Source organism: Oryzias latipes, chromosome 19, assembly GCF_053564925.1.
Source record: "Oryzias latipes strain Hd-rR chromosome 19, Olatipes_Hd-rR_3.1".
In the NCBI taxonomy this organism is placed as follows: domain Eukaryota; kingdom Metazoa; phylum Chordata; class Actinopteri; order Beloniformes; family Adrianichthyidae; genus Oryzias; species Oryzias latipes.
This window is the reverse complement of record NC_136255.1, coordinates 22,382,418-22,396,774: the sequence shown is the minus strand read 5'-3', so window position 1 is coordinate 22,396,774 and position 14,357 is coordinate 22,382,418. Positions and strand designations below refer to the sequence as shown.

At 39.5% G+C, this 14,357-nt stretch overlaps 1 protein-coding gene across 1 annotated transcript in view; it reads left to right on the top strand.

Moving 5' to 3' along the window:
• Window positions 1–5,055: 5,055 nt before the first annotated feature.
• Window positions 5,056–14,357, top strand: part of LOC101155643 (rho-related GTP-binding protein RhoN) — a 29,738-nt gene continuing 20,436 nt past the window's right edge. The window contains exons 1-2 of the mRNA XM_004080241.5: window positions 5,056–5,346; window positions 5,901–5,988. Coding sequence (XP_004080289.1) covers window positions 5,236–5,346; window positions 5,901–5,988 — 199 coding nt within the window. The 5' untranslated portion in view covers window positions 5,056–5,235. The remainder of the gene's footprint in view (window positions 5,347–5,900; window positions 5,989–14,357) is intronic.

Genomic DNA, 14,357 nt, shown 5'->3' with positions numbered 1-14,357 from the left:
ACTCCCACTTCCTGAAAACCAGCTTTGACAATTCTGGTTCCATGTGGTGGAGCATTATCATCCATGAACAGAAAGTGGGGGGTGATGATGGTTCTAAGATGTATCTGAGGTAAGAACCTGCAGTGACTGGACCATCTATCTGGTGAACCAACCACTTTATGGTGATGCCTGTCCAGACTGTTGCTCCTCCTTCACCAAAGTAAACTCTGAGGACCAGATGGACCTTGGCGCATCGGTCACCTCAACTCCATAAACGTTGACGACCATCATTTCTGTGAAGGGTGACCCGACCCTCATCAGAGAACAGGACGGTAGACCATTGCTGCATTGTCCAGTTCGTATGGTCCTATGCAAACGTTCACGAAGTGTCATGAAACACAGCAACAAATGTTTGGTGTAATGAGAAGACACATTACTGACACAGAAAACATAAAAACAATTATTAGTTCAGATTTTCAGACATTATAAAGGGTTTTATGGATTTGCATATACTGTATATTTGCAGAAAGGTCACTAAAATAATGAAGGTCAACAAGCTATTTTCATATTGTAAAAAGGGGAAAACCAAAGGGAAAAAAACTCATTATAGAGTAAATTCACAGTTCAATGCCACCATCCAGCGATCCATAAGCCTACTGAATCCATTTGGGGTTGCTGGAGCCTATCCGAGCTACTGTAGTGTAAAAACAGTACCTCAGAACAGGTCGTCAGTCTGTTACAGAGTCAATGCAACCATCTAATTGAAACTTCTTTAGTTTGTGGGAAAAAAGCTGCAGTTTGATTTTACACGTGAGGATACGCGAAACACTTTCTCTTCACGCAAAATTTTCCGTATTTTTGAAATAAAAAAACTCATTGGTTCTTCATAACTCTTCTAGATTCCTGATGAATGGAAGGGCTATCAGGAGGTGTTCAGCTGCGTTGACACCGAACACGATTCGCGTCTCAAATTTGCATCGGACGTCTCTTTTATGATGCGCATCAGCATATTTTCTACATCACAAATAAGCTCTTTTTCCAACAGTATCTTTTCGTCTGCTCCTGTTTTACAATCATTTGAATATAGAAATACTCATAAATGCAACTTTAAGCTGAATTTTTCTTTATATATGTCCTCCATCATCAGAAAAATGCCACATTTTAAAAACACCATTTTCATTGGAGTAGGTCTTTAAACTTATATTATGGGATGTTATTTTTGACCAAACATCTACAAATTATTGTTCTGGTTTGGAAATGGTTCAATGTCCTGAAAGACGTCCTCAGGAATGATTCATTTCTCCTCCAGGATCAGTTTTCTAACGGTTGGCACTTCCGTGAATTAAAAGGGATCCCATCCATACATCACTACCAAATCGGAGTCTCTGATTGGTCACAGTTCAAACTGGTGTAACTTTAAACACCTGTCGTAGAAACTCGCATAGTGACACATGAGTGCGAGAGTTTTGAACGTGGAAGCCCAAGACGTGCAGATACACACGTTTACATAGACTCTTCAGTAGAAGTGGTCTCTTGAACACGTGTTGCCGGGGGGGGGGGGGGGGTAGCTTTAGAGAGTTGCTCCTTCAGTTCATCAAATAAAAAAAATTCCATTAAAGCTGTTTTTTTTTCTTCATGTGTGTAGATGCGTACCACTCTGGGGCCTCCTACAGAGAGACCAAAGACGCGGGCAAAGACGATAGACGAGATGGAAGACGATATTTTTTTTTCTGATGAAGATGTTGGAGAACTTCTGCCAGAGTGGATGAATCTGCTCTGTTCTGTACACTACAATAATAAAATGAAATGTAGGATTTGCTGTTATTTAGATGGGTTCATTCATACCTGTTCAAAATAAACACTGGTAATTTTTCCCTAAGCAGCATGATCAGTGTGATCCTTTGGGCTTCTTTTTTTAAATAAAATATTTGATTAAAGCACTGCAGAGAGAAGATCCTGACAGTGACATTATACATTATAATTATACATCCGCTGCATCCTGGAGCTGATACTGCTCTTCTGTTTAGCTATGCAGTTTCAATGAGACACAGGAAGTGGTGAGAAGCACAAAGCTGCTCCTTCATGAACACACTAAGTCCGCATACTCTCATTCTGGCCTGAATTAATTTATGTGATGTTTAGAAGACAAAAGGATCCATATAATTGCATAAGGAAGAAATTCACATCAAAATCTAAGTCTCAATTGACATTGGAGGTATAACACTGAATTTTTCTCCTCCATAATTTTGTATATGAATTTGTTCTTACATGAAATATGGCAGCAAAAATGTCACCGACCAAAATTTGACAAAAATTTCAACTGCCTAAACATTTGGGTATTTCTTTTCCTTGTAGGAACAAGAAAAATAAAAAACACATTAACTAGCAAATATATTTTAAAGAAAGACGGTTCATTTTGAAAAATATAATTAATCTTACAATGATACTGTTTTCAGTAACAAAAAAATGAAAGAACAGAAAGACAACTTTAATAATACAATTCATCTTGTGTCATTGCACTTGTCATAAGTACACAGTAACGAAAGGCACAGACAGAAATAGCCAACTTTTTGTCTTTTTATGTCTTGCAATCAGTGCTTTACAGTCACAGTCCCATTCACACAAACACAAACACACATTCATACACTAATGGTGGCTCTGGTGTCATCCTATAAACACCAGAGGGTAGGTGGGGTTCAGTGTCTTGCCCAAGGATGCGCTGACACTTGGCAAGGTGGGAATTGACCTTGCAATTTTATGATTGGAGGTCGACCGCCTTGCCTGTGCACCAGGGCAGCCCCCAAAAATCCCAATATGTCCCTACATATAAATTTATGATATACACCTTGGGTCTTGTCTGGTGTGGTAGATCTGAGCCTCTATCGCTCTGGTGCTTAGTGCTTGTTCCTGAGCTGCCAGGATGAGTGCTTCAGTGCTGTCCTGTGGTCCAGCCTTTTGCTACCATTGGTAGGACTTCTTGATATCAGCTACTTCAGTTATGGTCCGATGGAACATCCCATGCAGGGGTTTGTCCTCCCATGAGGATCTGTCCTCTGCTCTCCATTGCCTGAGACACTCACTGAGAACACTGTCAGTTGGAGCGTTGAGCTTGTTGTATTCATGGATCCTCAGCTTCCTTCCTTGCAGCTAGCATTCAGTCTCAGGGTGCTGGATTGGGTATGGAACCCTCCATGTACGGTGAGGAGCTTTTGTGTCATAACAACCGTGGTCTGAATCTCTTCCTTTGGCCATCTTATTATTCCTGCAGGATATCCGATAACTGGCAGTGTTATTGTTCATTGCCTGGGTCTTATTTTTGCCATTGAGCTGGCTTCTCTGGACTTGCCTTACTCGTTGGAGGTATTTAGCTGTTGCATTCCTTTACATTCCTTACAGTTAGCTTTCCTTGTTGCCTGTTCCAGGTTGCCATTTGCCTGCGGAATTCCAAGGTACTTGTAACTGTCCTCGATGTCTGCTATTAAATAATAATGGATTGGATTTTTCAGCGCTTTTCCAGACGCTCAAAGCGCTTACATTGTGTCCATTATTCATTCACTCCTCATTCATACTTGGTGATGGTAAGCTACGGTTGTAGCCACAGCTGCCCTGGGGCAGACTGACAGAGGCGTGGCTGCCATTTTGTGCCTACGGCCCCTCTGACCATCACCGGGATGATCCATGCACATCCACACACCAGTGGAGGCCACACTGGAGGCAAGGAGGGTCGAACCGTTGACCCTTCGATCATTGGACGACCCGCTCAACCACCTGAGCCACTGTCGCCCCCTCTGGGAGTGAGACCCCTCCAGTGTGGACTACCTTGCCTCTCTTTGTCACCATCCGGCTGCATTTCTCGAGCCCGAATGACATTCCAATGTCAGTACTGTAGATACTGGTGGTGTGGATCAGGGAGTCAATGTCACGCTCGCTCTTATCATATATGTTGATGTCATCCATGTAGAGGAAGTGACTGATATTGGCCCCATTTCTGAGTCTGTATCCATAGCCAGTTTTGTTAATTATTGGGCTGAGGGAGTTCAGACCTTTGCAGAACAGCAGTGGGGACAGAGCATCACCTTGGTATACCCCACATTTGATGGACACTTGTGCAAGTGGCTTGCCATTGACTTCAAGAGTGGTTTTCCACAGCTTCATTGAGTTTCCCAAGAAGGCTCTGATAGTCCTTTAGATGTTGTAATACACTCAGCATGACGTTTGACAAAACTACATGAAATAAAATAAAACTACCCAACAAAAAAATCACAGTGCATGCTGTCACCTCTCTTTTAACACACTTCATTGATAATAAACAAACACAACACAGTAACATCTGAATTTTTTCTCAGTGACTTAAATCTTTCTTTCTTCTTTCCACCAGACGATGGAGCCAAAACACAGTTGGTTTCTCTGGAGCTCATCTGCATCCTGTATTTGAGTTTCAAAATAAATGATTAAAAAAAGTTGTGACTTGACTTCTTTCCAAATAAATGCTTGTCATGCAAATCAAGAACACTTTTTTTTTGTTTAAATGGCACACCTTTCCCCTGCATCCTCCTAAATGCTGCAAAGTAGCTGCTTTAAGTCAGACAAAGGCAGTTTTTTTTTTTTTGAGTGTGACTTTTCTTCTGATGTATGGCACTGGTTCTTTGGATTAAGGGATCAGAAACTCTCCCTTCATATAGTTACAGAGCATCTTTGCAAATGAGAGTAAAACCATTTTTGTGTTAAGAGGATATAACACAAACGTTTGATTTTTAAATTGCCTTTAATAATTTTTTTCAGACAATGATGGGAATTGGGGAAAATGTATATTTTTTGTCATCAAACGTTTTAAAAAGTGGTAGATGTCGGGCAAAATTGGATTTTTTTATGATCAAAGAGCCCAATATTTTTCTTTGACATCTTTAAACCATGTGTCACAATAATATAATCAATAGGATTCCTCTTAGATAATAAACATTTGCTTTGTGGAACTCCAAAAACAAACACCAAAAATGCACATTTTGATGAATGAGGCTTTTATTTTGTTGAGGCCAAACAGGAAATCCATTTAGATACCTCACCTTAACAGCCTTCACCAGGTGTTTCAGCTGCGTGAATGGAAACGCAGAGGAGCACAGCGCAGCGCAGAGTATGAAGCCAACCTCGGGACAGAAGTTTTGACCCGGACGGACCAGGACTGCTCCCTCAATCTCTAAGACCTCCATGACAAGACGGGAGCGACTCGGAACCAGCCAGTAACGCGGATAGAGCGCGATGGAGAACAACAACAAGGGCTTACTTCACTGTAAGATAGTTGTTGTCGGGGATTCGCAGTGTGGCAAAACGGCTCTCCTTCATGTCTTTGCCAAAGACTCTTATCCAGAGGTAAGACTCCGTTTGACCAAATCAATGTGCCTGACTCAGAAGAGCCTATAATGCGCGTTTGCGCAAAAAGAATCCTAAAAATCAAATTTGTCTCGCAATGCAAAATATTGTTTATTTCTATATATGCTTCTTCTTTAGAGACTTTTAGATTACATATTATAACTCCATCGTTTGACATTCATAACAAAACGAATCTGACCTTTGTGCGCTTTTACGCATGACGCGTGTTTTGGGAAACAGAGAATCAAATAAATTAAAGAATCTCTGCGCTTTAAAAAAAAAAGAGTTATTAAAATAATAATTACATGATTAAATCGTTTTTTTCTGACGTGGAAAAAGTTAACACAAGTTTAAGTAAAATGCTATATTTTCATTTCCTTCTTCAATGTTCAATTTAAAAGCTGAGAGTTTAAAAGCACAGATCGCCCCATGGAGCCTCCAACACCTCCTGCTTCTCCTCACCCACCAGCAGTTGGAGTTGGTTGGGAGTCTGATTCCCATCAAATTGCATGACGATTGTCTAAAAAAAGCTTTGATCTTTTTTCCTATTTCAGAGTTATGTCCCCACGGTTTTTGAGAACTACACAGCCAGCTTTGAGATTGACAAACAGAGGATTGAGCTCAACATGTGGGACACCTCAGGTGGGATGCATTTTCCTCTTTTTTGACCTTTTGCTGACTCGTGATCTAGGCTGCAGGTGCAGCAGCCAGATGGAATTAATAAAACTTCTGCAAAATGTTTGAATAATGACATTTTTGGTGCATCAGTGCAAAAACCAAACGTGTCAAATGTAGTTGTTTCCTTTTCAACAGGAGCTCATCTGTGATCTGCTCTGTGAGAATATAAACAGCTTCAAAAACAAATTCCAGATTTGTGAATGCATTGCAGCCCCACCAGTTCTCTTGTCTTACATGTTGATCATCCAGTCGTGCAGGTCTCATCTTAGATGAAGTTCCAGATATGATCTCACATCTGTGCTCACATTTTTCTGGTTCACTATCGGACTCTTCGTTTGTGAAAACTTTCTCTTTGTCAGCGTTTTAAGCCCCACTTCCAGTTAATAACGACACCCAAGGAGACTTGTTCTCACACAATCCGCTAGATTTAATGCACAGCCTGCGCCCATGAAGCCAGAAGAGTGAGAGATTAAGAGCTGCAGCTCGCTGTGGGTGAGGCAGCTGTGTTTAAACAACAACTCTGTGAAATTGCTGGCTGGTACACAGACAAAGAGACAGGAACACAGACACACACCTCTTTTTCTCGCTGAGCTGTTTTGGTAGATAACAATTACACCAGCCGAACACTGAAACAGCAATTTACTCCACCTCACTCCAAAAAAATTGAACGCATCTGTTTGGAGTTTGCATGTCCTTTGAGTCCTTTGTTGTTTCATCTGAAAGGAAATCTTTGTCATGAACAAGATAATTACAGGTGTGAAAGTAAGCACAAATCTATACAACTGACATAATTTGAGTCCATTTTCAGTCCAGGATTCAGTTTGATCTGAATCAGTTTGGTAAGAACGGATTGTTGCTCAGCTACGAAAGCTGCTCCAAGTGTTACCTAAAATAAAGACTCACCATAAAGAATTCAGGTAAGTTTTCACACCTGCTATTGGATGTGACCAAGTAGCTGTGGTGTGAATGGAGTGCATTCATTTCAGTTTGGTGGGAGAAGCGGAAAATGTCACACTTTTATTTTGTTTGGCACTGTGCTCCTGAGAGTGGACTAAACTACCTGGAAAATGCATTTCCTATCAGAAAAATGGAAAGTAAATTTTAATATTTACATTTATGTCAAATTACAACAGTTAAATGGGTTTAAAAAAATGTATATATATTTTTTAAATATTTAAAACTGATGAAAATTGGATATTTTGGTGTTTTTAATATGTTCTTTTGGCATTTTTCTGATGATGGCGGACATAACAGAAAATTAAGCTCAAAATTACATTTCTGAGTATTTCTTTATTCAAATCGGAATGAGCAGACGAAAGAATGCCGTTGGAAACAAAGCCAATTTTATAGATAGAAAATATGCAGGGTGGGCCACAAGCTCCCTGCTCCGCTCCATTCTGATGCATCCACTTGTAAATAACTAGATTCATTCAGTATTGCCCGTCATTGTTGTTGCACCAGTTGGGGTTGTGAGGAATTGTAAGCTATAGCGAAAGAGCATGTAAACCGAGAGCTCTAAGTTACGTAGAGGGGAAGAGGGGCGGGAATGCTACAAGCCAATCGTCCTTTCCACTATTCAGAGATACATTTCTAAAAACCTACCTGCCGCTCTGCAGAAACTGTCTTATAAAACGACACAGTTTTCTTTTTAAAATGGCTGAAAATCAGTAGATAGTCTTCCTTACCTTATCTGTCCGTTTGACCCCTCCTTGTGCTTTTTTTCTTCTTTTCTTTTTTTATTGGCTGAAACAAGAAACACAGTTTGCTTACAAGGAAGGCTGGACGTGTGCCTTGTTGCATTGACGCCTGTAATACTCCTGAGCTTCTGCACTCGTCTTTTTTTTTTGGGAGAACTGCAGCTCTGCCTGAGCGTGTGGTGACGGGAAGTGTGCAGACATGCGTGAGTGACGGCAGGGAAAATGTTTGCATGCGTTTGGTCCCTTTGTGTGTGGCAGCAGTGAGTGAAGCTGTGGACTGAACCTGCATTTTATAACTTTAGTAGCATTTCAAATGACTATTTGTGTCACAAGGTGTCCTTGAAGCACAGGATGATACGATTTTATGGGTATTTAAAGGTAAAGGCCATCGTTCTGTACACATTTAGCCATTAAGAGGAAGCATGCTGGGTTTTAAAGATGAAAGTGAGAAGGTGTTTGGTAATAAAGAACCCACAAGTCTCTAAACTTCAATTTGCAGAAATAAACATGAGGTTTAATTAATTGCTACACATTTGCCCTCCCACTTCATCTTCTTCATTCTTCATCTCCTTGCATCACTCCTCAACCTTTGTTAGTTCAGGTTCTCTGCCTCATAGGTTAAAATCTCTTTTCCCATCTTCAAGATCAACTAGATTTCCCCCTCGGCCTTCTTCCTGACAGCACAGCACCGGTTCTTTCTTCTGCTTTTCTCCCAATCCAGTTTGAGTCTTCATCATGTGGAAAAGTGGGAGTCGAGTTCAATGTTAACAAGATGTTAAACAATTTTCCAAACATGAGGTTTTCTAATTACGTTTAAGGACTTTTAAGAAACGACAGAGACAAGCAGAACAATAAATAAATTGTTCCCCACACAAAATGACATTTGAACTTGAAAAGAACTTATTTGTTGTGTAGAAAGTACTGTGGGCGGGCCACAGTCTCCCTGCTCCTCTCTATTCCGATTGATCCACTTGCAGACAAATAGATCCATGTACGTCTTTGTTTTTTCTCGTCTGAGCTGGAATCTGGCTCAAAACTGTACGGTCGGAGAACCCCAAAATTGCTCGCCATTTCTGTTACACTGGTAATGTTAGGTTAGGGGTAGTGAGGGGCTGCAGGATATTGTGTAAACAGAGGGCTCTCAGCAAAAGGAAGGCAGACGGGGTTGTCCCACACAAGTGGTCCTGTCCACAACTCAGAGGCAAAGTTCTATCGAACTACTGCTGCTCTGCAGAAACTATGTCCTAGAAAACTACACAGTTTTTTTTTAATTTGGGCTAAAACCACATAATCCCAATTAAAGACCAGTAGGAATGCTTTTAAAATACATCAAAAAATGATTGGAGTGGGTCTTTAGGAAAACAAGGTAGCATGTTTTAAGACATTTTGTAATTTGTAAGGTGATAAATGTTGTATTTATATCTATAATCTAAAAATACGTACACAATAACCTAAATGATGTAAAACTGATTTTACATGCCTAGATCAGCCTCTGTCGGGTTTTCTTCTCAGTCTTCTTGATTCAATCCAATCTGTTTAATATTCTCTGGCTGCCAGTCTCTCAAAGGTCCTTTTCACTTTCTGCTTCCAGCAAGTCAAGGTCAGGAGAGCAGCTGTAATGGGGCAGTGCCCTCTCAGCACTCCTGCAGTGGATTAGCTTACCTTGCTCTTTCTTTGTCTGCATCTTCGTCTTCGAGTCTCTCCTTCACATTTTCCATTTTAATACCAACATTTCTCGATGTCAGAGCATCCAGCACTTTTCTTCTGCCTTTACACGGTGAATCGAGACAATGATTACATCCGCGTGCGGCTGATCAAATGCTTCAAATGTGTTTGATGAGTTCTTTCTCTCTTAGCCTAAATTGTTCTCAGTCAGGCTTAAAGAAAAAAACGTTCCTAGCATCCGTACTATAAAACTCAATTACATGTTTTAACAAAAACTTTTAAAAGGGTCATAAATCAAACTAATGCAATGACTCAGAGGCTGACATTTACATTGTTAGTTAATCACACGTTGCTAATTATGGATTTGCCCTAAAATCACAGATTCCTGTTGTCTGGTGTAGCTCTATGACAAGTTAGTCTGTGATTTTATTACAAAACATTGTAATTAACACAAATGTTCTTGTTTGACATATGAATTTGAGTATTAAGGAGCAGTTTTTTTGGAGAACACATCCTGTTTATGGTTTGTACTTCCTGGTGTAGGCAGTATCTGACAAAAAGATCAGAGGTTTTCTTGTGTTGATGAAGGGATTTCTTTGTGTAGAGTCATGCTGGAGGAATGTGGACCAAAGAGGCATGCTACCAAAAAAAGGTATCATGTCTTCTTCAGGTGCAGGACTATTTCAGATGTTTTCCCCCATTTTTTTTAAGTTAAAGAAGGAGTTTAATCTACGTTCCTGCAGTCATCTATGGAACAGATCTATTACTTTTCTCTCAACTACCTTGCAGAAATAGTTTTTTTGGAAATTTGGGACAAACTTTTGATCTTTTGAACCAGATTCCCAATGGACCTCTTTTCTTTAGATACCAGTTATGGGATGGGTGTAACGGGCTGCTATCACAGAGATTTCCGGAGGTTCTGGATCCTCATAGGGAGCAGTTTCGGTATTCCCCGAATGAAGTAGCAGGAAATGACTTTAATGGGACGTAGACATGGACACTTCTTTGCTATCGACAGTAAAATTATCTAATTAAGTCAAACAAGAGTGAGTTGGGGTGATTTTTTTTTTTACAAAGAAAGACCTTTAACACCTTACTATGATTAAATACAGAAGAGGAGGAAGAAGAAGGTTGTACGACTTTTTTTTACACATTTTACTTTGCTAACTATTGTATTACAGGTAAGAATCAATACAGGAGCTGCCTGGACCTTCAGTTTGACACCTGGAAGTGACAAAGTAGTTTTACTGCCTTCAACTCTGTGCTGCTTCTGCTTCAGAGAGTCTGACAATGTAGGCAGAATTTTTGCATTCATAGATGCGGCCTGGGAGACTCGCTCTGCACACGCTGGGCAAATACCAGCGACGCCGCCTGCCTCTTCAAGGCCCTGTTGATCCAAGCTTGCAGGCCATCATTCTGTGCCGGAGATTGCCTTAACAATCCATCATTCATACATGAGCAGCTTTTATGATCCCACTTACACATTTGCTCCTTGAAGGCGCTAGCTAGATGTGCTGGCAGCGAGTGAGCAGCTTTGGCTCAATGACAAGAGAGGAGATGAAGGTGTGTCGCAGCCTTTTAGAGGCTTTTTAGGAAGAAATGCAGATAGTACGGGCCTCTGACCAACGTTCTGTTTTTACTGAGCATGTGCAGCCATGTGTGCATTTTGACTGAGCAAATGCATGCAAAGAAAACAGAATGTAAAGTGACGCATGGCTCTGTTTCAAGAGTAGTGAGTTTTATAAGGGAGGGAGAATGAAACGAGCAGTCGGTTATCATGATGCAAAGTTAAACTCAGCCTGGTGGGCTTCTTTTCTGCTCAGACAGCCTGTTAAAAGTCCAACGGTGCATTGAAAATCAATAACCTAGATGCATCTTCTCTCCCAGATCCCAGGGGAGACCCAGTCTGTCTTTCAGTCTTTCAACCACTGGAGTGTGTGCAGCTCAGGAGACACAGTCACACACCAACTTATAGAAAAGACCTTTTCTGTCTACAGACAATAATTATTCATTATTCTTGATAAATATATGTTACTTGATCAAATCTAATGAAAAATCAAAATGTTACGTGGTAAATTATCTACACTTGATCTAATAGAAACCAGATTATGGCAACAATGTAAAAATATATATTTAAAAACAGAAAACACAAAAAGGGAGGAATTATATAAATTTGATTCTTAAGTTTATGATTATTACAGTCAGGATTATGGCATCATCTTCTTTCGTCTTTGTTTGTTTTCTCCGTTTTCCCATGGATGTATTACTTACGATATATTTGTGTTTTTTTATTTTTTCATTATAATATTCCATTATTCTAATGCTTTAATATAAACAAATAAACAAACTAAAATGTAAAAAAAAAGAGGGATTAGTTGTATATATCCCACAAACCCAATCTGTTTATGGTTAAACTAACAGAAATGAATTTAACAGGTACAAAGGTTAAGTATGAATTGACATCCAATATTTAAAAATTATTATAAAAAATAAAAACAAGTTTCGATGTACTATTTTTAAAAATGTGAATGATATTTGGAAAAACAAAACACATTAATGAACAACTTTTATACTACTGTAAAAAAAAGTAAAAAAAAAAAAGAAGGTGTTTGAAGAGTAAACGTTTGCTGTTTATGTTTGACTGAGCTGCTGTTGTTCCAGATTTCATTAGGTTTTATTTTACAGTTTGGGTTATTAGACTTATTTTTGTCTACTTTATCTATTTTATTGTAATTTATTCGAATGGATTAAACAAAATCTGTCCTGTTCTTGCTTTTAATTTTAAGGACCAGTTGGCAGAAATCTTGAATTTGTTGTTTTTTATTTTATAAATTTGGTATTTATAAAGAAATGCTCCTAACTTTAGAGCCTTAACATAATAAGTCTGACATTTTTAAACACAATACATTTTCTATAATAAACCTATTATTCAACTATTTTCTTTATTATTATTATTATTATTATTAACCATTCATTAAAGTATATTGGGTGTTTTTACCTGTTAATTTTTGGTCAATTCTTATATATTATTACTCCTGTGCGTTTTTTTCATCAATGGAGGTCATAAAAATGTTGTCCATATCTGCATATGTTGTAGTTTCTAAATACTAAAGTGTTGTAGTTTACAAACGTCCTCATGTTTCCATAAAGTTTTTTTACAAAAGACTAGAAAAAGGAGCGGCCTTCATGATGGGAGCATGTGGGGCCAAGTGAAGCAGAAGGTTCATTATGGAAGGAAAACGCGCTGCACTTAAGCGTCTGTCCATCCGCTTGAGACCATCTCAATCCCTGATATTTAATGCAAAACTCCTCAGTCCGACCCTCTAGACCGCTGTCACCACTGTGAGAGATAGAAGGGTGGAGGGTAGACACCTCTGCTTTTGTGTAGCAGCATGTCTTGTGTTCCCTCTGTCATTCATTGTAGGAACTCCTGCAGGATTCTTTTTTTGCTAATGTCACATGATGATCGGTGGATGTTCTTGTTCTTTCAATGAGTTAGAAATATTCCACAACAGAGATTTGTTTTCTGCTCGAGTCAAACGATCTGGCACACTTTACACGGGCAGAGGAAGTTTATAAACCGAGCAGCACAGACTCCTCCAGCTGTGTTCATCTCAAGCATGAGTGCCAGCCATACTGTGACATGCGCGTAGTGGGAAAATCCAAATCTGTCACGACATGGTTGGCGTGCACGGATGCTGTTTTACTATTGATGTGGCAGCCGGGACCGCTCAGGCCTCTGTGAAAAATATAAAAAACAAACACAAACTGCTTTCGCCTGGAACAACAATTTTTTATTTACGAACCCACGTGAAGAACAGATTTCATATTGATTGTATATTTTAATTCAACTTTGACTTGATTCAACATTTAATCGCTTTATTCTGTTACTATTCTTTTGAAAATGCTGCTCGACATGCAGTTTAAGGGCACAGCAAGAATCCTTTGAGAGACAAGCAGATAAACAATTTCTGTCATCCAGTTGTAGTTTTCTCCCAGAAAACAACTACTGAGAAAAGAGACGGACTCTGAATGACGTCATGTGACCCATTGTTTGGCTGATTCAAAGATCTTTCCCCCAACTAACTGAAGGGCGCAAAAACAACGCTGCTAAAAACGCCACTGTAATCAAAAATGATCAAAGTGAGTGTGACAGGAAGTGCCCCACAAGTGATGCTCTTGAACATGACATAAAAGATACCCTCTGGTTCATTATTACAGAGAAGTTTCAATTTGCCCAGAGTCTAATTCTAAAGCTAAAATGGAACATGTAGCCATTTGAAATAAAAAAAAATGTATTATTACAATTAGTTAAATTGTAAATCTTGCTTCAAACTGGATGTAAAATCAGAGATTTACTCAAACAATTTATACATGGTTTGTACAGTAATAGCATATAAATTAAATAACATTTCTATCATAGGAGCGCTTTTCAGTCCAGATTAGGTGTCAATAGAAGCAGCAGACAAAACTTTACAAAACACGACAAGCATTCTAAAATTACACATTCACACAAATGACCCTCCGCCTGCTCAGTTTCACCAACATAACCCTCCATCTCTCATATTTAAACTGAAACTTGAAATTAAGGTTTAATATTGTGGACCAGAAATCGATGTCCATGTTAATTTGGAACAAATTTTCAGTCTGAATACATCAAACCGGCTCTCAGACCCATCTTTTGAGGTGGTCTCAGTTCGTTTCCTGTTGGTCTGAGCTTCGGTTTGCGCTGAGTTTCCTCAGTCTGAACTGGCTCCGTGCTCGGAGTTGAACAACTGAACCAAATGGCCACCGAAGCCGGTCATTACGGGATGTAAACAGAGTAGAAAAGGAGCAACCGATGAAACGCAGACAAACATGGAGCAACGATGAGACACAGCAACTCATTGAAATGGGATTGGATGAATTCAGGCTCATTAGAACAACTTTGAACGTGACGCACATCACTTCTCACTGTTTCCCCAACAATCT